Source organism: Peromyscus maniculatus, chromosome 10 (assembly GCF_049852395.1).
Source record: "Peromyscus maniculatus bairdii isolate BWxNUB_F1_BW_parent chromosome 10, HU_Pman_BW_mat_3.1, whole genome shotgun sequence".
NCBI classification, from domain to species: Eukaryota; Metazoa; Chordata; class Mammalia; order Rodentia; family Cricetidae; genus Peromyscus; species Peromyscus maniculatus.
The window spans coordinates 60,650,246-60,677,216 of record NC_134861.1 but is presented as its reverse complement, the minus strand read 5'-3'; the positions used below and the strand labels follow the sequence as shown (position 1 = coordinate 60,677,216).

Sequence of the window (26,971 nt, the reverse complement as noted above, 5' to 3'; positions counted from 1 at the left end):
ACTTATAAAACTACACCCAAAAATGACACCTCTGCTGGAGTTTAAGTGTTTTCATACCCACTGTCTTTCTGTTTGCATGTGTGTGCACATGTGCATGAATGTTTGTGTAACTCAGGTGTACATGTGTGCATGGTACAGTGTGTGGAGACCAGAGGACAATCTTAGGTGTTGTTTCTCAAATGCTATCCACTCTTTTTGTTTCGTTCTTGAGACAAGGTCTAGAATTGACCTAAATTTGCTAAGCAGACTAGGCTGACCGGGAGAGAGGCCCAGACATCCGACCGTGGCTCATGCTGTGATGCCCAGATGCTTTTCAAGGTCGGTTCTAGGATTGAACTCAGGTCCTCACGCTTGCCAGGCGAGCTATCTCTCCAGCCCCTCTTATCCATTATCTTATCTAAGCTTCGAAACAGCCTGGGAGACAACCGCTATTCACATCTTTTGAGTTGGCCATGAAGGCAAATGAGTGGCTGTTAATCATGTCCCCTCCTCCCTACCGCTTGAGCATCAGGGTCTGTGTCAGCATCTGTTTCAGGTCAGAAGGCTCCGCATCTTTTATGTTGTCAAGGAAGCTGTGGGTGCTGAGGTAGATGGAGTTGATTTTCCCACTCTGTGTCTGGCAGGTCAGTTCTCCATTGTATAACAGCAAAGGTTTGTGGGAGAAGGGAAGTTTAGTGCCACCAGCCAAAATGACCTTGGATCCTGTATTAGAAAGCAGACCCTTTAATACCTCAAGCTAATGCTCGGCACAAGTATTAGAAAGTTTTCAATTTCACTACAGTGGAAATTCATTTATCAGTAAAAGTACAATAAATGACTCGGTACCTTGGATGGTGTCCTTGTGAAACACATAAGTGTACACCTTATCATCATCATAAGCAATAAATACACCTTTATCCATTGGCCAGTTTTCCCAAAGAACACCTTTAATGGTTGGTGAGAAGTCTGGAATCTCGTAGGTGGCATCATTAACCTATGAGACAGGATTTACAAATGTACAACCTGCCTTGTTAAGAGCCTGTCTGCAGCCTTGGCAGACATGGCTTCCCAGCCCACCTCCAACCCAACACCACTCTGACTCCAGCTTTCCACAGTGGGAGAGCGTCTCTTCCTATTACTGTACATATGTGGCTTGGGAAAAAACCCGGAAACCCAGCCAACCAACCAAACAAAACAATAGTTACTGGGAAAATCCAGGGTTTGATAAGTGGACTAGTTTATGGGAAAAACAAGCACTTTGCCATCACTGAATTCTTATACTTCAGCTCACAGTTTCAAATTTTCTAGACTTACAGGACAGTAAACAAATCCATCACTTTTTTCATCAATGAAAACTAATCTGGTTCCATTTGGATCAGGAAAAAGCTTTTTCACACCAACAGGATGTCGATAATCATTAACGAACTGCCAGTCCTCAATGAAGAAATACTGAATAATGCCGGTCTGAAAAAGAAAGGGAAAAAAGAAGAAGTCTGATCAGGGAATTTAAAATGTGATTAAGAAAATACTGACTTTTCACACTTAATTTAGATGATTATAAAATAAAAACATTATTACTTTTGATAAAGAAAGAGGCTAATGCATTTAATATATATGGAAGGTACAGACTCTGGATAAGTGAAATGGGAATTTAGAAAGTAATTCGGTAATCTAGTGACTGTAGTATGTTTAGCGATAAGGGTCATGATCGATTTATAGATTTCCTACTTGCTAGAGAAACCTTCAAAAACAAACCAGTAAACCCCAGTGACATCACCAACCATAGGCAGGCTGGCAGTCCTGTGAAAGGTTGTCCAAGTCATCTCTCACACATCTACCTTGGAGAAATTTCCAGGAAGCAGATTCTTGCCTGCTTCCAGGGATGCATGGCGTCATCCAATTCACTTTCCTCAAGGTTAAGCTAGGAGTCTGAACTGCCTGGCTGTAGTTCGGGCTCCTTCAGACTGGTGTAGCCTTGTAGGCTACAGATGACTGCATGCTCGTCTGGCTTGGCTGTGTACCCCCCCCCCCCCCCCCCCGAGCTTGCTGACTCCCTACTCATCTATGGGTGTACAGCCAAGCCAGATGAACTGCTCAGACAGCACGGAGCGATCTGACAGCCTTCACTGGTGAAATCTACGAAACGTAGAAGGAAAAAAGTACTTACACAATTCTACTAAATGCTTCCAGAAAACTGCAGATGACCACCTCATTTTTTGAGGTCGGTATTGCCTTGATACCCAAACTAGGCAAAAGTACTATACAAAACAAGAAACCAGGTAGTGCACGCCCTTAATGCCAGCACTGGCAGAGGTAGGTGAATCTCTGTGGGTTCAAGGCCATCTTGCTCTACACAGAATGTTCCAGGCCAGCAAGGGCTACATAGTGAGACCCCACCTGGCAACAAAACAAAACAAAACAAAATACCTCCAAAAACTAAAAGTGTAGTACAACGGAGCTGGGGAGATGGCCCAGCCCTAAGGCCACTGGTCGCTCTTTCAGTGGTCCTGAGTTCAATTCCTGGCACCAAGGGTGGCTCACAACTGTCTGTAACTCTATTCCAGGGGCTCTGACACCCTTTTCTGGCCTCAGAGGGCACCAGACACCTATGTGGTACACATACACACATGCAGATAAAATACAGGGTTAATTAAACAACAACAAAACCTCCAAGAGATCAAATTTAAACCAAAGTTTTAGCAAATGAATGTAACGATATGTAGAAAGGAGAATACATTAGCACCCACGGGAGGGCGCAGGGGTGGGGGTGGGTGGGGGTGGGGGGAGTGTGTGTGGAGGGGGTGGGGGGTATGGGAAGGGTGGGGGGGTTGGGGTGGGGGGGTGAGGTTGGAATAGCTGTTCAGCAGCTAGCAGATCATGGAACTGATATTTGAGCCCCAAATGGCAGACTCCAGACATTATGCATTATGCAATTATCTTAGTTAGGGTTTCTGTTGCTGCAACAAAACACCATGACAAAAAAGCAAGCTGGGGAGGAAAGGGTTTATCTGGCTTACATTTCCAGATCATACTTCATCATTGGAGGAAGTCAGGACAGGAACTCAAACAGGGCAGGAACCTGGAGGCAGGAGCTGATGCACAGGCCATGGAGGGTGCCGCTTACTGGCTTGCTTCCCCTGACTTGCTCAGCCTGCTTTCTCATGGCACCCAGGACCACTAGCTCAGGGATGGCACCACCCACCATGGGCTGGGCTCTCCCCATTGATCACTAATTGACAAAATGCCTTATAACTGGATCTCATGGAGACATTTCCTCAACTGAGGCTCCCTTCTCTCTGATGACTCCAACTTGTGGCACACTGACACACAAACCCAGCCAGCACAGTAATCAAAATTACTTAAAATCACCAAACACTGATACTAGCCAATCATGCCACCTAGGTTCTATATAAGTATATAACTGACCACAGACTTCATTTGTTTTGAATTTGATAAAGGGAGGAAAACATTAGGAAGAGGATCAAAATCAAGATCGTAAAGAACGGGACCTTGTCCACGATCCGCCCTCCAGAAGCACATACGTACATCTGTTCCATAGATGAGGAAATCACTAGTCAGGGCGTGGCATAAAATCCGGCACTTATCATCAACTGCTGGGAAGAGCCGAGTCTCACGTTCTTCTTGAGCATCCAAGATTTCATTTTCTATCTAAAATATGAAGATGTTTTATTTAGGGTAGTGGTTCTCAACCTTCCTAATGCTGCAACCCTTAAATACAGTTCCTCATGTTGTGGTGACCCCCAACCATACAATTATTTCATTGCTATGTTATAACTGTAATTTTGCTATTGTTATGAATCGTAACATAAATATCTGCTATGATCCCCAAAGGGGTCACAACCCACAGGTTGAGAGCTGCTCATTTAATGGTTCCTTGATTTATCTGAGTAAATAAGGTGTACAGCTAGGGAAAAGTATCTTTTTCCCAAGTTCAACTAGACAATCATACTTTCAAACTACCTTAGGCCGGCTTACGCACAAAACAGGGCAGCTGGCCCAAGGGGCAGCCCTGAGCATCCTTTTTTAGTGGGAAGTTTATGTGCAGCAGGCTCAGCAGCTGTCCAGCTGCTAATTTCTCTGGCTTCCCGAATGCAAAGAGTCATGAAATAGATGTGTGCTGTACCCTGGTCCAGACTCCAGTCCTCACAGGTGCCAGTCTCTCTGGCACAGTTTGGTGGATCCCTACACACAACACGCCCATTGTCAGAAGTGAGTGCATTCTCTTTAGGTACTCACGGCTCATCTGCAGTTCCTTCTAGATGCAAGTTATCAACGGGGTCACCTGACTATAGTTAATGGTGTAATCAGTGCTTGTCGATACTTATCAGGTGTCCAGGGCACGGGGGTAAGAAGTCAACTGGACATCAAATACAGTCAAGGAAGGACTATTTTTTGCCCACACTGGGTTTTCCAGTTAGTCTGCACATTCTTGCTTCCCAGTCAAGGATCTTGATAACGGGGCATCAAACTTAGGCTCCCAGGACAGGGGGGTCACACTTACCAAATGTAACTGGATCTTGCCTTCAAAGAGGGCAGCAGCGTAGTCAGAATGAAGGCAAATGCTGGCCACCGTTCCCAGATACTCCACGTCTTTTAGCTTTTTGACAGCTGTATCAATTTCAAAAACATGTCAACACGTTAAATTACAGGTCAAAGTTCCGCATCTGTTTACTTGCAAATGACTGTACAACGTATACTTTGGCAAGGGTCTTCTGAAGGAAAGCCTGTTTCAGCCACTCTGAGAAACTCTCGGTTGCCATATAAGTTACCCTCGGGGATTCTCTGGTGGTCCAGAAATAAAACAGCAGCAGAGGAGGTCAAATGCAGCATGACTCAGGCCTCAAGTGAAAAGAGGTTTCATGGAGCGTTCTACTTAACAGGTCACTTCTCAGGGCTCTTTACCGGACTTAGGATTGGGGAAAACATTGAACAGAGGGAAGGGGAGGAAAGACCAGGTTCCCTATATGGAAGAACACAGCAGGAATGGACACCTTTAGGTAAGCACTTCCCAGGCTTAGGTGTGCCTCAACAGAGCCACTGTGCAGTGAGGTCACAATGCTTAATTTCACCTTGTCAGCTTCCTGTTCCCTTTAAAGTAGCTTTATCTTCTAGATTAAGTCAAATTCACAGGGTAGCTCCAATCCTTTACCAGGCCAAAAAGGGACCTTCCACCCAGGGCCTCTGTAATGGAGAATTCACACCAGGCTGCCTTCGCTACAAGAAGCAAAGAACGCAATCTGCCTAGACGTTATGCCAAGATTTTAGAGTAGAAACAAAGCCATTTAAGTTAAGAAAGAGAGACCAGGACGTAAATGAGTGAAGACTCAGTCTCAAAAATCACTTCTAGTGCTTTCCAAATAGTACAGAAATGGAAAGGTATTCAAAAATCCAGCACTCGGATTTAGACTTGCCATTTTCACCAAGGACATAAAACCAAGCTCGATTATTCATCCCCACAGCCAGATGATAGAGACCCACTGCGATGAAGTTGGGTTCCACATCGACAGAGACCGTGATCGGTGGTTCCTACAACACAGCATTGGAACAGCAGTGAGCCAACTGTTAGAACCGTTTCAGTTTATAAACAAGGGACAGACCACACGATTTACGTACTCCTTCAATGAGGTTGGCCACCGTGACCTCAAGGAGGGAGGTGAGATACGCAATCCTTGTGTGACAAGCATCCCCGAGGATGGGCAACTTGGTCAGGAAGACGTGGAGTGAGCCTCTTTGGGTAGACAGTGCTAGCAACTGACCATCATCAGTCCAGGATAAGGTACCCAGCCCTGAAACGATTCACAAAACAAACCATCATTCAAAGTCACAATACATGGTGGCAGGCAAGCAAACAGATATTTTCATGTAATAGGCATGAAAACTTGAGATGTGTTCTTCTCTAAATCATCTTGCTATTTCTCTAAGCATTAACAAGAGACCATGGGCCCTGAGTCATCTGCTGTGGCTCAATGCTATATGCTCATGCATGCATTGTACAATTGGGATTAAAGTTTGCGTCAGCCTCTGGGGCCCAAGCATACCCACAACCTTCCAGTCAAGCAGCACTACTAATCACAACTCCTAGAGTAAAGAAGCTATTTTAGGGAGCTTCACAGAGAGGTGTGAATCGTACTCCTGTAAGAATGCAAACCACACAACAACCACTATTCTCCATAACTGCAGTGACAAAGTGCCAGTGGGCTCTGGCAAGATCGATACCTTTATTTTCATCATCCAGGTTAATTATAGCGTACATGTCTCGTAACTCTGTCAAATCATGGATTTTTATGCTGGAAAGTAAAGGAAGAGGAGTTACGTTTTCATTCCGGCATTTTTGCACGTTGTTTCTAATCACCCCCTACTCTCCCTCCCCTCCCCTGCTGCTGGACCCCCCCCCTACTCCCCCTCCCCTCCCCTGCTGCTGGACCCTCTCTCCTCCCCCTCCCCCCCACCCCTGCTGCTGGACCCTCTCTCCTCCCCCTCCCCTCCCTGGCCCTGCTGCTGGACCCTCTCTCCTCCCCTCCCCTCCCCAGCCCTGCTGCTGGACCCTCTCCCCTCCCCTCCCCCTCTCATCCCTCATCCCTCCAGGTCTTCTCTCTCTCCAGCTTCAGCCCGCAGTGAACGGCCTCTTCACGGCCCTCCACCTGTGCCCTGGAGCCCACTTTCAGATTGGGGCTGCTGTGAACACTGGCTAGGAAAGGCTGACAGACAAATGGGGGACTCCCTGTTGAGTTGTGACACACTGAATTCTGCTCTGGTCCTCTAACTGGCCTGCTATTACTTAATTTTCAAAGCCCTTCAGTCTGTACACCTGTCCTGGTGAGAGGCAGATGGAGTGTGCTCACTCCATGTAATCTCAAACTCCCATTTTAGTTTTAAGACTGATTTTCTAGCATACTCCATTTTATTCTTTTGTTCTGAGGCATAAAAACTTTACATGTTTTCTTTGTTAAATAGTCTTGCTATTTTACTATACATTATCAAGAGACTTAAGTGCTGACCATATGAATGTGAGCAGGGAAGTAGAGAACTTAAATATTTTTTCACTGTAAAATGTTCAGAGTGAGTCCAAGAAAGTGTGGATGTCAGATGCACATCAACCCCGAAGTTCTGTTGATTCTCTTGAGTATCCCCCTGTGGTGGTTTGAATAGGAATGGCCCCCAAAGACTTATGTGTATGAATGCTTGGCCCATGGGGAGTTGGCACTATTAGGAGGTGTGGCCTTGATGGAAGTGGTGTGTCACTGTGGGGGTGGGCTTTGAGGTGTCATGTGCTCAAGCTATACCCACTGTGGGACACCTGCTGCCTTCGGATCAAGATGTAGGACTCTCAGCTCCTTCTCCAGCACCATGTCTGCCTGCTCACCACCACGTTTCCTGCCATGAGGATAATGGACTGAACCTCTGAACTGTAAGCCAGCCCCAATTAACTGTTTTCCTTTATAAGAGTTGCCGTGGTCATGGTGTCTCTTCACAGCAATGGAAACCCTGACTAAGACATCCCCACATTCCCAGAAATATGTGACTCCAACTAACCAGTTATCTCCACATGTAGCAGCTTTGTTCAGAGTCTGTGACAATGCCACACTGGTTAGATTATCCTTATGGTCACGTGCCTTAAATATCTCTTGTCCAACCTCTGGATAGTGAGTAGAAATGGCCAGAAATGTTCCTCGGGAAAAGCCAATCATGATGTAGCCATCACCATACCTACAGCAGCAAAAGCAATAACGGAATTAAAAAGGAGATGAGCTCTCAAGAGTAAAATGGCAAAAACCTTCATATGATAAAATAGGATTCACTGAGGCTCTACTGTGTACCAGATAACCTGCTGGGTGGTGTTACACATGAAATCACAGACTGAAATGAGGAGAATGCCATATTCAGAATATAATTCAGAATATAATGACAGACAAACATCATCAGTAAGAAAAAACACATGGGTTCTTGTACATACCAACTGTAGCAGACGATGTTGCCATAGGACTGCTGAAACTCCAGATCCACTGGGTTATCGGGCTCATTCAGGTGAAAAAGAAACAACATTTTCTTACCAACCACTGCACTTATCTGCCAGAGAAGACCGGGAGATTGTGGAATGAGTTACTCAGAATTTCACAAGAAGACCAACAAGCAAGATCAAACAGCCGAACCCCATTATGAAAACAGCAAGCCAAAGCTGGATGTGCTAAACGCCACCATGAGTATCAATGTAACTAACAAAAGCAGACAGCATTTACTGATGTGTAGGGTCGGTCTGGCAAAGGTCTTCGGCTTTCCGTGTTTTCAGTGTCCTTTTGCGGTACATGACAAGGTCTTTTGAACATGACAGTCTTTTGAACCCTCTACACCTCTTCCAGACACTGTGCTGTTTACCAGGAGTGACTCTGACATGGTGTTCCTGCAGCTGAATTCATTTTTGCAGTACAGAAATTTTCTTTCTAAGAGGCCACTTGGTTTGTGAGCCAGCCAGGATTACAGGTGTGCACTCTTAAGGATAAGCTAGCTAACTTTAGCCTCATTTTCTAAGACCTCCCTCCCCCCACACACACAGTGAGTGTGGCTGAAGTAGGATCCCTGTGTTACAATTCTCATCGGAGGCTATCCTTATATCAAGGAGAAAAAAAGTGTATATTAATTTATGTTAAAGATGATGCTTTGCAGAGGCAGGCGGATCTCTGTGAGTTTGAGGCCAGCCTGGTCTCCAAAGCGAGTTCCAGGAAAGGCGCAAAGCTACACAGAGAAACCTTGTCTCGAAAAACCAAAAAAAAAAAAAAAAAAAAAAAGATGATGCTTTGCAAGCCGGGCGGCGGCGGCGGTAGCAGCGCACGCCTTTAATCCCAGCACTTGGGAGGCAGAGGCAGGTGGATCTCAGTGAGTTCAAGGCCAGCCTCATCTACATTGTGAGATCCAGGACAGCCAGGACTGTTACACAGAGAAATCCTGTCTTGAAAGAAAACAAAACAAAAGATGATGCTTTGCTATATTTCCTGGATTCTAAAATGTTATCAACTACAACAGCATCAATTTAAAACAGCCTTCCAGGAAATAAAGAAACATTACCTTCTTACATATTTTCATGTTTATTATGAAAATTACCTGACTTCTAGAATGTTACAATATAGCAAGGAAACTGCACATGTTAAAGAAACACGAGTTATGATTTTTCAGACATCTGTTTACCATCAGCAACTCAAAAAAAATCCTAAGTCACACAGAAATCATTGTTTCCATCTTTTTTTTTTTTTTTTTATTTGTTTTGCTTTTGTTTTTGAGACAGGGTTTCTGTGTGTGTAGCCCTGGCTGTCCTGGAACTCACTCTGTAGACCAGGCTGGCCTCAAACTCAGAGATTCACCTGCCTCTGCCTCCTGGGAGCTGGAATTAAGGCACAGGCCACCATGTGCTTTGATGTTTCCATTCTGGAAGGGATCTCAAAGTTTCTGCTACCACAGAAACGGGCATACCACCCAGAACAGGGAATGTCCCGTCTGCTGGGGTGTCACGCAGTTAGCAATGACAAACACAACTTTCAGGTCTGAGAGATTAAGGCTTACCTTGGTTTAAGAAACAGCAGACGTGATTTATCAAAGTCTGAGCCAGCCGAGAAAAGGAAATTGAGTACACTATGAAACTACCCAAATGATTTGGGTGTGGGCTTGAATTAGAATGCTTACTGTGTTTTCAGCAGAAGAAATCCGGTCATCTGTCTTGCTTGTGAAAAACTTGATGTCACTGGGCTCTGATTTCACTGGTGTCTGCAGGGGTAAGGAAGACATCTTCGCTGTGAATGAACTCAGTCATCAAATCACTCTCGTCAGGGTGAAGTTCAGTGACAGGACCCTCGCTAAGCACAGCAGGAACGAAGCCCAGGCTTCACTTTGAAACACCTTCCCTCTCCAAAACAAACCTAGAGTCCCTGCTGAATAGCAATAAAACACCAAGCTTGTTTTCATCTGTGACTAAATTTGGATTGTGAACCTGAAAATTCTACTGCCAAATACCTGGAAATTCTGGGTGAAACAGATCGTGTGTTTTTCTTAAGTGGAAAGTTAATCTCAAGGAAGGATTTACAGACATCCTCAGCAAACACCCCACTGAACGGAGAGTGTGTGCACACTCAAGCTGTAGCCTCCGGTGTGGCTAGAGACAAGGGTGTCAGGGAAACCCCTTCTTAGCTGGCTGTCTGGGTCAGAAAAAACAACGTTCATTTCAAGAATGTGATCCACGACCTGCTTTCCTGTTCTCATTAGGTCTGCAGTTCCAGCTTACACACTGAACAGTCTGGGAGTTCCTCCAGAGAGAAACGGATATGAAAGGTGGTAGGAGCCAGGTCCACCATCCCCTGAAGGGTTGGGCCAAACGCTCCACGTCTGATAAACCCTGCAGAAAATGAGCTGAAAGTTCAAAAGAATGTAACTCACAGAGGAGCAGGACACCAAAAGTTCCTAAAACACAGTCATATGTGAGAGAGAGAGAGAGAGAGAGAGAGAGAGAGAGAGAGAGAGAGAGAGAGAGAGAGAGAGCGAGCGAGCATGTGCAAGAGTGGGAGAGATTATTTAATAAACACTTTAAAGAGACACAGGGCTACTTATAAAAATGAGAAAGGGCACATTAAAAAGTTTCAGTGGACTTTAATCCTAGCACTCGGGAGGCAAAGGCAGGCAGATCTCTGTGAGTTCGAGGTCAGCTTGGTCTACAAAGCAAGATCCAGGGCACCAAAACACCACAGAGAAACCCTGTCTCAAAAAAATAAATAAAAAGTTTCAGTAGACTATACTTTTTATTATTCAATTTCTATTTTAGATTTACTTTATGTGTATGATTTTGCTTGCCTGTATATCTATACACTATCTGTGTGCCTGGTGCCCTCAGAGGTCATAAGAGGCTGTGGAAACAGGAGTTACAAAAGGTTGTGAGCTGCCATGTGGGTGCTGGGAATCGAACCTGGGTCCTCTGTAAGAACAAGTGCTCTTAACTGCTGAGCCAGTCTCTGTAACCCAGCAGACTATACTTCTGTGCTACAGGAGGTGCATTTTGCTGGGTGAAGGTCTAGAAACGGTATTGTTTGGTCTGTGGAGTTCACCAGCTTTTTTCAACTGCCCACCCCGAGGGGGTATGTGATTTTCATCTACAGTTTTATCAATAGACTATGTGCTCACATCGTATGTCATTTTGTCAGTGTGACAGGTGAGCACTAGTGTCTCAGCCTTGCTTTATCTTCTGTAATTATGAGTTTCATCATTGTCATCTGTGAATTATGTTACACATGTATGCATTGCCTTTACATATATTTCAAGCAGGCTTTTAAAAGAACCACCAAGTACTTTCTAAAAATAAAGTGTAGAATTATCAAATTTAAAACTTCCAGGAGGCTGAGGCAAGTATGGTCATATGTTTAAAGCAATCCTGGGGTATATAATGAGTTCCAGGCTAGCCTGGGCTACAGAGTGAGGTCCTGTCTCAAATGCAAAAAACAGTGGGTTGGGGATGCAGTTTAGTGGTAGGGCACTTGCCTAGCACACATGGGGGGGGGCTCTAGGTTCAATCCTTAAAATTGCAAATATGAGACAAAACAACTGAACTGGTCTCTAGACTCCATGGCCGATGTATGCTAAGTGCTGAGCTGGACAGTGCATGTGAAGACTCCATGGCCGATGTATGCTAAGTGCTGAGCTGGACAGTGCATGTGAAGACTCCATGGCTGATGTATGCTAAGTGCTGAGCTGGACAGTGCATGTGAAGACTCCATGGTTGATGTACACTAAGTGCTGAGCTGGACAGTGCATGTGAAGACTCCATGGCTGATGTATATGCTAAGTGCTGAGCTGGACAGTGCATGTGAAGACTCCATGGTTGATGTACACTAAGTGATGAGCTGGACAGTGCATGTGAAGACTCCATGACTGATGTATGCTAAGTGCTGAGCTGGACAGTGCATGTGAAGACTCCATGGCTGATGTATGCTAAGTGCTGAGCTGGACAGTGCATGTGAAGACTCCATGGCTGATGTATGCTAAGTGCTGAGCTGGACAGTGCATGTGAAGACTCCATGGCTGATGTATATGCTAAGTGCTGAGCTGGACAGTGCATGTGAAGACTCCATGGCTGATGTATGCTAAGTGCTGAGCTGGACAGTGCATGTGAAGACTCCATGGCTGATGTATATGCTAAGTGCTGAGCTGGACAGTGCATGTGAAGCACAAGGGACATCAGAGTGACTTTCTGAACCACAACAGAGAAACACAGCACATGAGGCGATACTTGTAATGTGTGCTTTGCCTACCACAGGACACCTGAAGGGGTGAGTCCAGCTTAGGAAGAACCTTCTTAAGATAAGAAAGCGGAAACAATTATCTTGCAAATACTGGCAAGACATAATGAGCTCCTGTGATGCTCTGTAGAAAAAATACTCTAAGGTGATTTCATGACTTGGAACAAAAACATACAACTACCAACTGGGAATGTCCAGTATGGGCACCTGGATCAGGAGCGCTGCAGCACATACACACTGTATTTATCTCTCTCTCTTTTTAAAAAATATTTATTCATTTATTTAATGTACGCTGGTGTTTTGCCCATATATATTCTGTCCCCTGGAGCCAGGTCCCCTGGAACTGGAATTACAGATAGCTGTGAGCTGCTATGTGGGTGATGGGAACTGAATTCGGCTCCTCTGGAAGAGCAGCCAGTGCTCTAAACCGCTGAGCCATCTCTCCAGCCCCATCTTTCTGTTTCTAAAGGGCACCAGAATAGAATGATCAAAATTGTAAGGTCTCTAGAAATCATGTCAGAGCAAACAACTTTTAGAATGCCAGACCAATCTTAAAAACTATACTAGCTTGAGGCAGTGGCATGATCCAGTAGATAAAAGGTGCTTGGTATATATGCCTGATGACTCTGATGACCTGAGTCTGACCCCCAGCACCCATATATTTGCACTAGTCATGCTATGGTTCTGCTCAACACGGCAGAGGCACATGACACACACTTCTGCTTGACTTGTTCTAAATACCCCAGACACAGCAGCCACTCACCTCTTCCATCTCGTTCACTATATATACATCTTAATCTCAGTGCACACCTTCGGCTAGCTTGGGCAGCCTGGACCACACCTTCCCCTCTTACCTCTGTTCATGCCGCTCCGCCTGCACAGAATGACAGACACTGCGTCAACCACTGAGGGAAGTTTTCACAGGGCATCCGCTCAGCTAGGGAGACTAGCTCAGGAGAAGCTCCCTGGGGACAACTGGGTGTGACCACATGACTAAGCTGTGGTCCGTCTAACGTGATAGGAATGGTAACAAACAAAGCCTCTTTCACATCAGCTCCTTCACTGATTTCTTGGGTCCCACCTCCCTTCTTTCCTTTCCTGGAGCTGAAATGCAGACATGGCCTGGGCACTAGCTCTCAGCTGGCAGATGAGGACACATCATGGAAAACGGCAGAGTGCTAAGATGGAAGGGAGCTGGCATGCTGTGTACCCCCTTCTTCTCTACTGTTATGTGAGAAAGACAGAGGGAAAAACAATACACCGACTGTCATACTCTTATAGTCCTTATCATTTGGAACTTAGGATTCAGTTACGACTGGTTTACTTATTTATTTAGTGGTGGTAAGGGTTGAACACAGAGCCTTGTGCGTGCTAGGTAAGTGCTCTACCACTGAGCCACACTCCTAACCTTCGTCACAACATCTGCCTGCACTCTCCTATTCAGGTTGTCTCTGTCTTTTAAATTTAGATTTATAACCTAAATCTTAGTGATCTTTACCATCTCCCAAAGCTACAGAGCTTGTAAGCTGTACCACAAAATTTGGTAACTCATCATGAAAGGCCATGCGTCTTTTTTCTTTCTTTTTTTTTTTTAATTTAATTATATTTTACAATACTATTCAGGCCATGTGTCTTTTAAAAGACTATCTAGTATCACGGCAGGAATGTGTGTGAATAGGAGAGCCATGGTGAGTATGGAAGCTGAAGCAGGTAGAAGGCAATCTGGATCTTTTATAACAACCTTCACTTAATTACTAGAGTCCCAAGAGAACTGTATAAATCCTTCCTGTCCTCAAGGACTCCATCACCTCCTCCTAGGTTCCAACTCTTCAAAGGGTCCACTCCTTCCCAACATTATATACGTGAGACCATACTTCTGACACACGAACCACTGTAGACTCCACAGGAGAGACCCACGTGGCAAGGAATCAGGACTTAGAGTGCATAGTGCTTCTCTATAGGAACAGCAATCTGCAGGGAGCTGAACTCGGCCAACAACTACATGAGTGAACTTAGAAACAGCCTTGTGGGAGATCCTGAGGCAGAGGCACCTCAAGAAGCTGCACCTGGATTCCTTGCCGACAACTAGGAAACACGGGTGTTTAAAGCGCCTGCATTTTGAGATGTTTTGTTAGATAGCAGCAACTACTGAATACATCGTATTCCCGACTGTGTGGATAGCACAGAGCAGGGTCTGTTCATGTGCCTAACTCAGCAGATATTCCCAGAACGTTTCAGTCAATACTACAGTATAGACAGCAGTTCAAAGAATAATTTTCCCATTCGTGATATTAGGTAGCTACTGGCAGCACAAGTTCCCTTAAGGAGGGGCCCTGTTAGGATCAAGTCAATCCTAAGTAGGATTTCATCTTAACTGAAGTCTTGTCAGGTTTCCTTTGGAAACAATTTAACATATCAGTGAAAGGTGTTGGCTTTAGAATCAAGAAGCTTGATTCTGAGTCCAGAGCCCTCGGTTCTTAACATTTATCAGCATGCATACATAAAGTAAGCCGTCATCACACACACATACTATAACCACAGGGCTGAGAATCCATTTAATACCAAAGGGGGAAATGTATTTCCCTTGACAGATAACTTAGTCATCTTAAAACATAAAAAAGTGTGTGTGTGTGTGTGTGTGTGTGTGTGTGTGCAAGTGTGGAAGTATGAGTGCCCGTGTGTATCCGGGTGCTGCACATGTGTATGGAGGCGTGGGAACAGACGAAGGTTCCTGACATTTCAAACGTAAGATTGGGGCTGGAGAGATGGCTTGGTAGCTAAGAACTCTTGTTGCTCTTGCATAGGACCCAGGTTCAGTTCCTAGTACCCACATGGTAGTTAGTAACCATCCGTAACTCCAGTTCCAGGAAATCTGACACCCTCTTTTGACTTCTGTGGGTACCAGGCACATACATGGTGTGCATACATAACTGTGGTGAGACACTTATGTACATAAAATAAAATATCAATATCTTTTAAAATATGAAATTATATGCATATTCTACAGAGTGACTTTTGTTGTTGTTTCAAGACAGGGTTTCTCTGTGTAGTCCTGGTTGTCCTGGAACTCACTCTGTAGTCCAGGCTGGTCTTGAACTCACAGAGATCCACCTGCTTCTGCCTCCCAAGTGCTGGGATTAAAGGCGTGTACCGCCACCACTCAGTATGACTTAAAATTTTATATAGTTGATTATAGTTTGATATAAAGTTGTTTATTACAAGGAGAAGTGACCTCTCCCAGCAGAGACTAATGTATCACCTGTCTGATGGTGTCGCCTTCCTGGTTACTAACAGTGATCATTTTATCTTCGCCACCCAAAGCTAGAAGATTCTCTGTGTTCCAACATCCACATGTGATTTTCTTAGTATGTTTTCCTGAAAAAAAGAGACAATTTTTGTAGATACATGGACTTCTCAAAAAATAAATAAAAAATTTGTGATTGCTAATCTGCTGTGCCCTGAGAATGAACAATGAAGGAATTCTACTCTCGTCTAAGTCCTTAGTGTCTATGCAACCTTATTTCAAATGCTTTATCACCAAGCTAGAAATTAAGATAATGGTACGTAACAACTTTTCATCTGGTTAATATACATAGGGTCCAGCAAAGAACAATGTTTTCCTCTATGAATTTTGTTGATTTATCACAGAACCAGACTTAAATGGTAATTCTTAAGAGAAGTAAATCCCAAAGCTATCATTCAGCCTGTGGTCTCATAAATCATTGATATAAGCTGACTTATCATTCATAGTTTTAACTGCTCATGATAATTACAGTATAATTCATGGTAACACTGAGGTATAAATGTGAACATTCTCTAGTGAAACATGTGTTAAGAAGGGACTCTGCTCACTACTGCATCACACCACTAAGGAATAGTGAGGGAAACGTGTGTGTGTGTGTGTGTGTGTGTGTGTGTGTGTGTGTGTGTTCAGTATAAGTGCAACATTTTTTCCTGAATATTTTCCAGCTGTGGGTGGTTGGACCTAAGGATGCAGGACCCATGAGCACACAGAGGGCGCATCCAAGCTAGAGCAGGACAGGAGGAGACAGGTGATGAGAATTAGGATATTAGACAGAAAATATGAGGCCGTCCCATGATGGGAGCGGTGATTAGACAGACTGCAACCTGGACACAACCAGAGGGAACACCTAAGAGGACCTTCCTGATCCACCAGGAGGGCTTGGGAGATGTTGGGTGCGCAGTGCTCACGAGTGCCTCCCTGAGGATGGACAGTGAGAACCTGCATGTGTGGGTCCAGCCAGCGGGCTGAAGAGACCCAGATTTCAGGGGTCCTCAGGCTACAGAGAACATTTCAAATCAGGAGAGCAGAGCACAGATGTGCAGGGGCATTCAGAGAAGAGCCTGTAGATGGGGAGCTCATGCTGGTCACAGACTAAAGGACTCGGGGTACAGCAACATCAGGACAGGAAAGGGTTATGTGAAGAGAGGCCGAAAGATGCTACAGACAAACGCCTTTCTTCTTTATTCCTAAAAATCACATCTATTTATTTATTTATTTATTTATTTATTTATTTATTTATTTTGTGTGTGTGTGTGTATACACACATGGTGTGTGCATATGTGCATGTGTGTTGTACAGCTCACGTGTGGAGGTCAAAGGTCAACCTTTGGGAGCCGATTCTCTCCTTCACTATGAGGGTTGCAGGGACTGAACTCAGGTTGTCAGGCTTGGCAGCCAGTGCCTTTACCTGCTGAGCCATCTCATTGGCCCATAAGCTCCTTTCTTTACCAAGGAAAGGGAGAAGAAACCTTCCTTTTCTAGACACTGCCACACTGTTCAAACTCAGGTTAATATAACATCAGTAAGAACAGGTAACACGAACTACCTGACCTACAGATAGTACTCTGACGACTGAAATGGGAGACTGGCATTATTTAATTAAGCTGTCCTAACTGCCATTTGTACACATCAGAACCTTGCAAAGCAAGAAATCCCCTCATCTAGTTGAGCTCAAAGGAACGGACCAGCACGCCATGAACTGCATATGTGGTTTCTATACAGTGCACCAAGCAGCCATGAGTGGGGTGGCCCAATTTTAGCAGAGGTAAGAGGAGCAGCTGGAGAGATGGCCTGGTGGTTAAGAGCATGTGTGCTCTGCCAGAGGACCAAGTTCAGCTCCCAGCACCCACATCAGCTGCTGTGGGTAACTTCAGCTACAGGGGATCCAATGCCTCTGGCCTCCATAGGCATCTGTACTCATGTGCACAGACATCAGTGTCTGCACATAATTTAGAATAACAAAAATAAAGCTTTAAAAGAAGGTTGAGAGGAAACAGAGCCAAGCCACAAATGCCAACCAAGCAAGAGAGAAGCAATGGTATATTTACCTAAGATGGGTAATTGATTAGAATCTTTGCAGGTATATTTTATATGGTTATTAAGAAAGAACGTGGGCAGAATCATATTCATATTAAATACAATGATCACAATAACATCATGTTCATATGGTAGCCTCACATGAGAATGATCATGCTCTAACATACTATTTCCATATACATCCAGTGTCAAATCTCTGGGCTTATCAATGTATTGGAGGACATTCTCATAGATAAAGTGGGAAACAAAATGCCTACTGGAGTCACACAGAAATTTATATGGAACTGGCCGGTGGTGGCGTACGCCTTTAATCCCGGCGCTCAGGAGGCAGAGGAGTTTGAGGCCAGCCTGGGCTACAGAGCGAGTTCCAGGACTGCCAGGGATTCACAGAGAAGCCCTGTCTCAAAAAAACAACAAAAAAGAAATTTGCATGGAAAAAGTTGATTTTTGTAACTGGGAAGAAATTTTAGTTTGGTTTTTCAAACAGATTAATGATCCCTCTATTTATCTTTTATTATTAAAAATTAAAATGAATACTAAAGCGATACGTGTGAAAATCATTTGAAATGACTCACTGCTCCTAATGGAAAGCACTTCCTCACATGCCCTGTAGGTGCCGCTGTCTCCATCGTGTGCTGCCTTCCTTAGCTACAGGGAGGCTTTTTCTGTTCACATGCCTGCGGTAAACCCTGTTCATTTGATCAGTCATCAGCGCGATGCTACAATGAAAAGGGTCAATCTTCAAGGGTATTCAGGGGCCCAAGGCCAAGTGAACAGAGGTCGGAGGAGCCAGAGCACTTTATGCAAATGGGCCACATACTCTGAGACCAACTACTCATAGTCCAATGTCTGCACTCCTGGTGTTTGGAGACAAGGTGGGATAAGGATAGGGAGTGTGGATCCTATGTAAGCAAGCACTGAATGTTTCAGTTCACTTCCTACATGGATGAACGTCAGTATATGTTATAACACAACAACGTTGACTAAATTTAGCCAACAATGAACATTCGTGGTCAACAGGTGTTGATATGCACACGAGCTATTCCATGTCTAGAGATTCAAGCCGAGTGTGAAAGGGACAATAGTTATTGTTAACGTCCTGATGCTCGAAGACATAGGCTGACCTTAACTCAGTCTGTCCTGTGTACCTCAGGAAATCTCAGCAGCAGGAGAGGGATCTTCCTGGTCGGCAACCGAAGATGGACCAGGGAAGCCTTTCTCTACAGATTTTTCCCTTGCAGCTTCTCAAACATGTAGCAGTGTTTCTAGCCAGAACCTACCAAGAACGGGAATCTTTCGAGATGTCTGATGATTATAAATGAGCAAATTTCCTTTAATGGTCCCAACAGCCAGGAAACTTCCAATTTTTGACCAAAGAAGGAAAGACATTTGATCCCTGTAATATTAAGATACATATTACAGAACAATCCACAATCATAACCCCTTAACAATCCTCTAAGACATACTTCACGTATAACTTCAACCTCTGCTTCGAAGCTGAAGTGTAACATTATAGCTCACAGGCTTTTACCTGTGATCCGAGCACTCAGGAGGCAGAGACAGACAGATCTCTGTGAGTTCGAGGCCACCTACAGCTACATAGTAAGACTCTGCCTCAAGAAAACAAAAAAGCAAACAAACAAACAAACATCCCACACAACTCATAGTTTTTAGATGAAGACTCAGTGGGAAAAGAATTTGGGAGGCAACAGAAGATGGCGCAGAGGCTAAGAGCACTGGCCGGTCCCAGGTTTGATTCCCAGTACCCACGTGGTAGCTTACAACTGTCTGAAACACCAGTTCCAGGGGATTCAACACCCTCTTAATGGCCTCTGCAGACACCAGAAATACATGTGGTTCACAGACATGCATGCTGGCAAGCCCATACACATAAAGTAAAATTAAAATTTTAAAAGAAAATTTGGAGCCAGTACAAGATCATCTCGGCAGCAGTTAGACTCAAAATACCAATAAATAATGAATACAGACTTCAATTCAGTTGCTACAGAACCTCAAATGCATGGGGTAATTTGTGTTACTGATGATGATTTTAACTATAATTATGGTAAAAATTTTAATGGACAATGAAGCTGCCAGAATGATCCAATAATGGAGTGAGGAGAATTCTGAGTGCTTGTGAGAAAACTTCATGAAAACAAGTCAAGAGTCTTGTAACCTCAGTTTCTTCAAAACAGGGACTTGTTTTGGGAAAGTGTTTTCATGCTCTTCCCAGATGTAGTGGATAGGAGCGAGTTTACTTCAGATTATTCATTACAGCTCGCTATTGGTATTTGTTTAAAACACATTTTTCCACATGTGGTCTGTCTGCCATCTTGACTTGTCAGCCATGTGTGGCTTGTCCTTGTGATCGTACTCTTTACTCACACGACTCTACTTAACCCTCAGAGAATAAACTGTCTGATGCTCTGAATAAAGTTGGCTATTGAATAAGACTTTAGTCCATCTCACTTATCAGCTCCATTTGCCCAGGTCCCACAGCCTCTAGGGCAGTGACATGAAACTTGATGCACTTTTTAAAGGTAGCTTTGGAGGTCTAGGAAGAAGGCTTGGTGGATAAAGTACTTGGTGCACAAGTGTGGGGGAGCAGAGATTGGGTCCCCAGAATCCATGTAAATGCCCGGTGGGCCTGCCTGTGATCTTAGTGCCTGGAAGACAGAACGGGGATCCCCAAAGCAAGCTGGCTAGCCTGGTAAACTCTGGGTTCCATGAATAAGGTGGAGTGATCAAGGAAGGCTCCTCATGTCAGCCCTGGGTCTCCACATGCACACACATAAAGGCACCACACACAAATGCACGAGGAGGGACAAGGAGCTTCCCACAGCATGGCAAAGTAAGCCGGAGGAAATACTGGGAGTTGATAATGCTAAAAAGGATGGATCTTGGCTGAGCATCTATTTCAGTGGCAGAGCATGGTGTGGTTGAACAAAGCCCTGGGTCAATTCCTAGCTACATCAAAAAAGAAACAAAAAGGATTATGTTTGTTGCTCCATCACTATTACAAAGCTGTTCAGAAGCAGCCAGAAAACACTTTTGTCTAAATGGTATTTTGAATTACATTTATTTATTGGAGTGTATGGGATGACACCACAGCTGGAAGACAACTGGGAGGAGTCGGTTCTCTCCTTCCACCACGTGGGACCCAGGGATCACTCAGTTCATCAGCTTAAGGCCTTCTTGCCAGCTCCGAGTTCTTGCAAGCATTCTAGGACTCCCAGGCTGGCTATTTCTAGGATTCCCTACTCTTATTCTAGGAATAAGAACTCTTTGGAGACTAGCTCCTTCACACACTGAGGGAAGAAATCACAACGGGTCCAAACCAACATCCCAGAGGCAGCAGCATCACCACCCAGGGATGTGTCAGGAATGCCACTTATCAGACCCTGTCTCAGACCCGGTCAGTCAGAAACTCAGGGGGTGGATCTAGCTATCAGTATGTGACTGACTCTTTTAGGGATTCCAGTGTAGCTACATCTGAGCACCACAGCTTCAGAAAGCATACTGCTCTCCAGAACACTGAGTAAGGACAGAGGTTAAGCTGGAGGAGACTTTCTCTACCTAAACCTGGAATCAGAGCACCAAAAATTCTGTGTGCAGTTGACACAAGTTGAATCTGTGAAAGGTTATATACATTATGATGATATTTAGATGTGAAATATTAATGAAGTATATGAAAAGTTAGCTGCAGTAACTGGTGGATAAAAGAAATGGAAATAATAATATTATTATAATAATAAAGTAAAATTTAGTTAAAAACTAATTTCAGGGGCTGGCTAGATGGCTCAGCAGGTGAACACACTTGCTACCAAGTGTGATGGCCCAAGTTCAATCCCTGGGACCCACATCCAAGTGCATGCACACAGTCATGCACACATGCATATAGTCATGAATACAGTCATGCATACATCCATACTCCTACACAAAACAAGTAAGTAAATGCTAACTGAGCAGACTGCAGTCTTCTTTCAGGAGACACGAGGTGAGAGGGCCACCCGCGGTGTCCTCACCTGCTGCTTTGTTTGATGAGGGACTTTTATTGTACACCACTACAGCCAGCTCACCTCCAGAGTTTCCATATCCATTCTGTCTCATCGTGGTCATTTTCAGTATGTTCACTGAAAGACTTTTTAAAAGAAGCTAGTCCACAACTTTAGTCTTTTTTGACTTTGTTTTGTTTTGAGACAGTGTCTCTCTCTATAGTTCTCCTGTCCTTGAACTCACAATATAGACCAGGCTGGCCTTGAACTCACAGAGATCCACCTGCTTCTGCCTCCCGAGTGCTGGGATCAAAGGCATTCACCACCACATCTGGCCATAACATCTTTATTCTAACTAACGGAAGGATTACACATATAAACCATGAAAGGAATGGTATTTTTCTTTTGTAAGAAAATTATTCAAGAAACGCAGGGTGGTACAGGCTTGTAGGAGGTGGATGCAGGACTATCAGCAGTTCAAAGTCATCCTTAGCTACACAGTGAGCTTGAGGTCAGCATGGGCTTTTTGAGATCTTGTTTTCAAAAAACAGAAACAAAAAGGAAACAAAGTGCCAACAACAACAACAACAACAAAAAGAACTCATCCTTGCATCTCCAAAGTCAAAGTAATAAACACGACCAGCATCAGGACCACAGAGGCCCACTTCTCAGGGAAAACTTTCAAAAGAATGGAAAGACAACAAACAGTATCATTGCTCATTGAAAAATTGAAAAATAACTACAAAGTTGGGAAATGCTAATTACACAGTACACATTGTGTGCATCTGTTAAAAATATCATATTATACCCCAATAACAAGTACAATTACTGACATTAATAAAAATTATATAGATGACAAAAGTGTCCTGTCATTTCATACTTTATATGCCACTTAAATAACAACAAAGGTATCCTTACCTCATGCCGTTGTCTAGCTGGCTGGTTTTATTTGTGTTGGCATCCCACAGAAAAATGCAACTAGACTTCTCGGCAATCACCGCCAGGATATCCCCATCTTTATCCCAATCCATGGCGACACAGTTGCTTTTGGAAAAGAGAAAATCATCACTATCCATTTTCTCAAAAGTCAGAGAGAAGAAACAAATACTTCTGTCCACAACAAGACCACTCAGTATCTTTTAATAGGTCATGAGCCTTCTAAATTGAGAAATTCAATCTGCTATCCATTGATAATGCATCGCTAACCTTAATGTTTCTGTTTGGTTTTGCTTTGAAGGGATTTCTTTTTCTTTTCTTTTCTTTTTTTTTTTTTTAATGTATAGTGTTCTGTTTGCATGTGTCCCTGTAGGCCAGAAGAGGGAGCCAGATCTCATTACAGGTGGTTGTGAGCCACCATGTGGTTGCTGGGAATTGAACTCAGGACCTCTGGAAGAACAGTCAGTGCTCTTAACCTCTGAGCCATCTCTCCAGCCCCAACTTTGAGGGGATGGAGGGATTTTTAAGCTCTACTTTCAGAACCACTTCCATGCACTATACTAAATAAAATTGTAGGTAACTAATTATCAGGTTTTCCTGAGTTCTATTAAAAAAACCCTCATCTCCCAGAAAGATAAATTCATCAAACACATCTACAAATGAATTAAAAATCAGAACCAATAGGTAGCTTTTTAGACGTGTTTTCCTTTTTTCCTTTCTTTCTTTTTTTTTCATTTTTGACAAGGGTCTTCTTACATAATTCTGTCTAGTTTGGACTCACACGTAGACCAGCCTGGACTAAAACTTGTAGTGATCCTCCTGCCTCTGCCTCCTGATAACTGAGACTGTAGTTGTGTACCACCATGCTTGGCTGTTCGACAGGCATCTGTCTGTCTGCCCATCCATCCATCCATCTTTCTATTTGTTTGTATCTATCTATCTATCTATCTATCTATCTATCTATCTATCTATCTATCTATCTATCTATCTATCTATCTATTTGTGGTCCTAGGCCTTGAATCTAGGGCCTCTATTATGTCAGCCAAGTGTTCTCCACTAAGCTGTATCATCAGTCCTTTAGTAGGTAATTTTCTAAAACCAATTTTTTAGGTTTTTCAACGCTAGACTACAAAGCAATGCACTTCATTATGTAAGATCAAGTAGTGAAAGGTTGTTTCATGTTTACAAAAATGAAAAAAGCAGTATAAGAAATGAAATTCGGGCAGGGCAGTGGTGGCGCACACCTTTACCAGGTGGATCTTTGTGAGTTCAAGGCCAGCCTGGTCTCCAAAGCGAGTTCCAGGAAAGACGCAAAGCTACACAGAGAAACCCTGTCTTGGAAAAAAAAAAAGAATGCAATTCTACCTAGACAGGTAAAACAAAGTAGACGAAGGTTGGTGGGCTGGCTAGTTTTATGTCAACTTGACACAAGCTAGAGTCATCAGAAGAGACAGCCTCAGCTGAGAAAAATGGCTCCATGAGAAAAGCCTGTAGGGCATTTTCTTAATTAGTGATTGATGTGGGAGGGCTCAGTTCATTGTGGGTGCGGCTACCCCTGGGCTGAGGGTCCTGGGGTCTGTAAGAAAGGATGAGCAAGCCAGTAAGCAGCACTCCTCCACGGCCTCTGCATCAGCTCCTGCCTCCAGCCCTGTTTGAGTTCCTGTCCTGACTTCCTTCAATGATGGACTATGACAAAGTGTAAGTCAAATAAACATTTCCTCCCAAACATGCTTTTGCTCATGATGTTTCCATCGCGGCCATCATAACCCTAAGACAAAAATTGGTACCAGGATAATGGGGTGTTGCTGTGACAGATACGACCATGTTTGTTTTGGGGAGGACTGTGGATCTTTGGGCTGGAAAAGCCATGGAGTGTTCAAAGCTTGGTGATCTGTTCTGTGGGAGTGTGGAAGATAAAAATGTTAAGAGTTGGTCAGAGGATGGAGGCCTGCCCGGCTTGTGAAGTTTCCGAGGGAAGCTTGAGAGCTACTTAAAGACTTTATGGGGCCAATGCATATTTTGAGTTAAGCTTCGCTGAGACTTGAGTCAGACATGACCAACAAGACACCAGAACCACTGCAGTGAAACCCTGCTTTGCTGGGATAACTGATGCTGGTCAGAGCTGAGAAATTAGCAGTGATTAAGAAGAGACCAGCATCATGGAGGTGAAATCTTCTGGAAGAGTTTCCTATGAGTTAGCACACAGAAGCTGTGTTCCAGAGGCAGCCAAGCTTGTGCCTCATGTTGGCAGAGAAGTGACCCAAGCCCTTTGGAGGAGCCCAGAAGAGCATGGGTGGATCCCACATATCAGACATTCGGTTATTTATACTATTGAGAGTGAGAGGACCGAGCTAGACGTCATAACAGGCTGCTCAGTCTTCTCTCAGACATCAGGCCTCAATTTCAGTTTCCTGAGACTGAACAAGCAGTTTCTGAGAGAGCCACGAACAAAGCACAATCAATCTCCACGACCCCGACAGTGAGAACAAGGAGGCCTGGTTCATGCAGTACCAGGCCAGGCCAGGCCTGAGCCACAGTCAGCAGCTCAAGGCGACAACCAAATGAGGACAAAGCCTGGGACTTGTCTGGGCCTGGCCCAAAATGGAAAAGCTGTAGCCTTAACCAGCCCTGGCCAATTAGAACGTACTAATATGACTGCTACTTACTCAAGGCAATCCTATCTAAAATGACCTAACTGCTCTAGGACCACCCCTTGGCTGTGCTTAAAAGGAGCCTACAAATTCTTCTCAGGTTTGTTGCCATTTTTGCCTTTGTGTAGGGTGGACAGGCCCAGCATGCTGGAAACTTGGAGATAATAAATACTCTTGCTGATTGCATATGTGGATGGTGGTCTTTTGTGGGACTTCTCCAGGACACTAACAGGGAGTTTGGTTTTTGCTTTGTTCAGATTGTGACTGTGCCCCTGTTTTTCCTTCCTGAAATAAGAAGGTACTTAAATCAATTTTTATTTTACAGGAGTCCACAGTTTAGAGACTTTAAAAAGAAAGGCAGCGGCAGCGGCGGGGAGGGGGGCGGAGACTTGGGAGTTTTACAAAGAATTTGGATTTTAAAAGAGACTGGATATTCTTAAAGAGACAAATCTTAAAAGTGTTTGAATTTGTAAGGCTGTGGGACCTATTAAGTTTGTAAAATGTTTTATATTGTTCTGTCTTTATTAATGTGTGATCTTGGGGATGAACAAGAAGGAAAAGATTGTGGCTTAACGCAATGTGTTTGTGTGTCAACTTGACAAGGATCAGTTGCACTGGCTAGATTTATGTCAACTTAACACAAACTATAGTCATCTGAGAGAAGGAAACCTCAACTGAGAAAACACCTTAAGAAGATTGGTCTGTGGGCCCAGCCCATTGTGTGGGTGGGGCCATCCCTGGGCTGGTGGTCCTAGGTTCTGTAAGAAAGCAGGCTGAGCAAGCCATGGGGAGCAAGCCAGTAAGCAGCACCCCTCCATGGCCTGTGCATCAGTTCCTGCACTGTTTGAGTTCCTGTCCTGAGTTCCTTCGATAATGAACAATGGTACAGAAGTGTAAGCCCAACATACCCTTTCCTCCCCAACTTACTTTTGGTCAAGGTGTTTTTGTTATTTTCTGGAGCTGAGGATCAAACCCAGGGCCTTGCACTTGCTAGGCAAGTGCTCTACCACTGAGCTAAATCCCCGACCCCTGGTCATGGTGTTTTATCAGTGTTATAGTAACCCTAAGATAGTTGGTGTTTTAGTCAGGATTTCTATTGCCGTGAAGGCCATGACCATGGCAACTCTTATAAAGGAAAATATTGAATAGTGGTGGTGGATTACAGTTCAGAGGTTCAGTCCATTATCATTATGGCAGGGAGCATGCAGGCAGACTGTGCAGGCAGACATGGTGCTGGCTGCATCTTGACCAGAAGGCCACAGGAAGTGGACTGTGACACTGGGAGTAGCTTGGGCATAGGAGAACTCAAAGCCCACCCCCACAGTGGCACACTTCCTCCAACAAGGCCACACCTCCTAATAGTGCCACTCCCTTTGGGGGCCATTTTTTTTTTTAAACCACCACAGTTGGGTTCTCAGAACTTGGTAGAATATGTGAGGAAGATCAGGAGTTCAAGGTCATTCTCTGCTATATACTGAGTTCAAAGCAAGCCTGGCTACATGGGATCCTATCTCAAAACCAAAACCAGGAGAAAATCATATATGTTTGTAAAATATATAATGCATAGATATACTGTTTTTAACTTTATAATTTCTACAATTCCCAAAAACCAGACTTCTTCATTTATATAATGCTAGTTTTCATTTGGACACTCTTTGCTCGTGGCTAAAACATACTTTGACTTACATTTAAGTTGGCAATTATTTTATTTTACTTTATTCTTCAAGTGGTTAAGATGTATTTGGGGACCCTAATTTCTTTTAACTGTCTCGAAAACTT

At 44.0% G+C, this 26,971-nt stretch overlaps 1 protein-coding gene across 2 annotated transcripts in view; it reads right to left on the bottom strand.

Moving 5' to 3' along the window:
• Wdr19 (WD repeat domain 19) overlaps nt 1-26,971 on the bottom strand; it is an 82,956-nt gene that overhangs the window by 34,729 nt on the left and 21,256 nt on the right. For both annotated transcript variants that reach the window (XM_042286023.2, XM_006974601.4), the window contains exons 4-17: nt 22,524-22,649; nt 18,891-19,006; nt 15,529-15,644; nt 9,673-9,753; nt 7,955-8,067; nt 7,534-7,707; nt 6,217-6,287; nt 5,614-5,786; nt 5,412-5,526; nt 4,502-4,608; nt 3,526-3,648; nt 1,294-1,443; nt 826-973; nt 498-702 (exon numbers count right to left, since the gene is read on the bottom strand). In XM_042286023.2, coding sequence (XP_042141957.2) covers nt 498-702; nt 826-973; nt 1,294-1,443; nt 3,526-3,648; nt 4,502-4,608; nt 5,412-5,526; nt 5,614-5,786; nt 6,217-6,287; nt 7,534-7,707; nt 7,955-8,067; nt 9,673-9,753; nt 15,529-15,644; nt 18,891-19,006; nt 22,524-22,649 — 1,818 coding nt within the window. The remainder of the gene's footprint in view (nt 1-497; nt 703-825; nt 974-1,293; nt 1,444-3,525; nt 3,649-4,501; nt 4,609-5,411; nt 5,527-5,613; nt 5,787-6,216; nt 6,288-7,533; nt 7,708-7,954; nt 8,068-9,672; nt 9,754-15,528; nt 15,645-18,890; nt 19,007-22,523; nt 22,650-26,971) is intronic.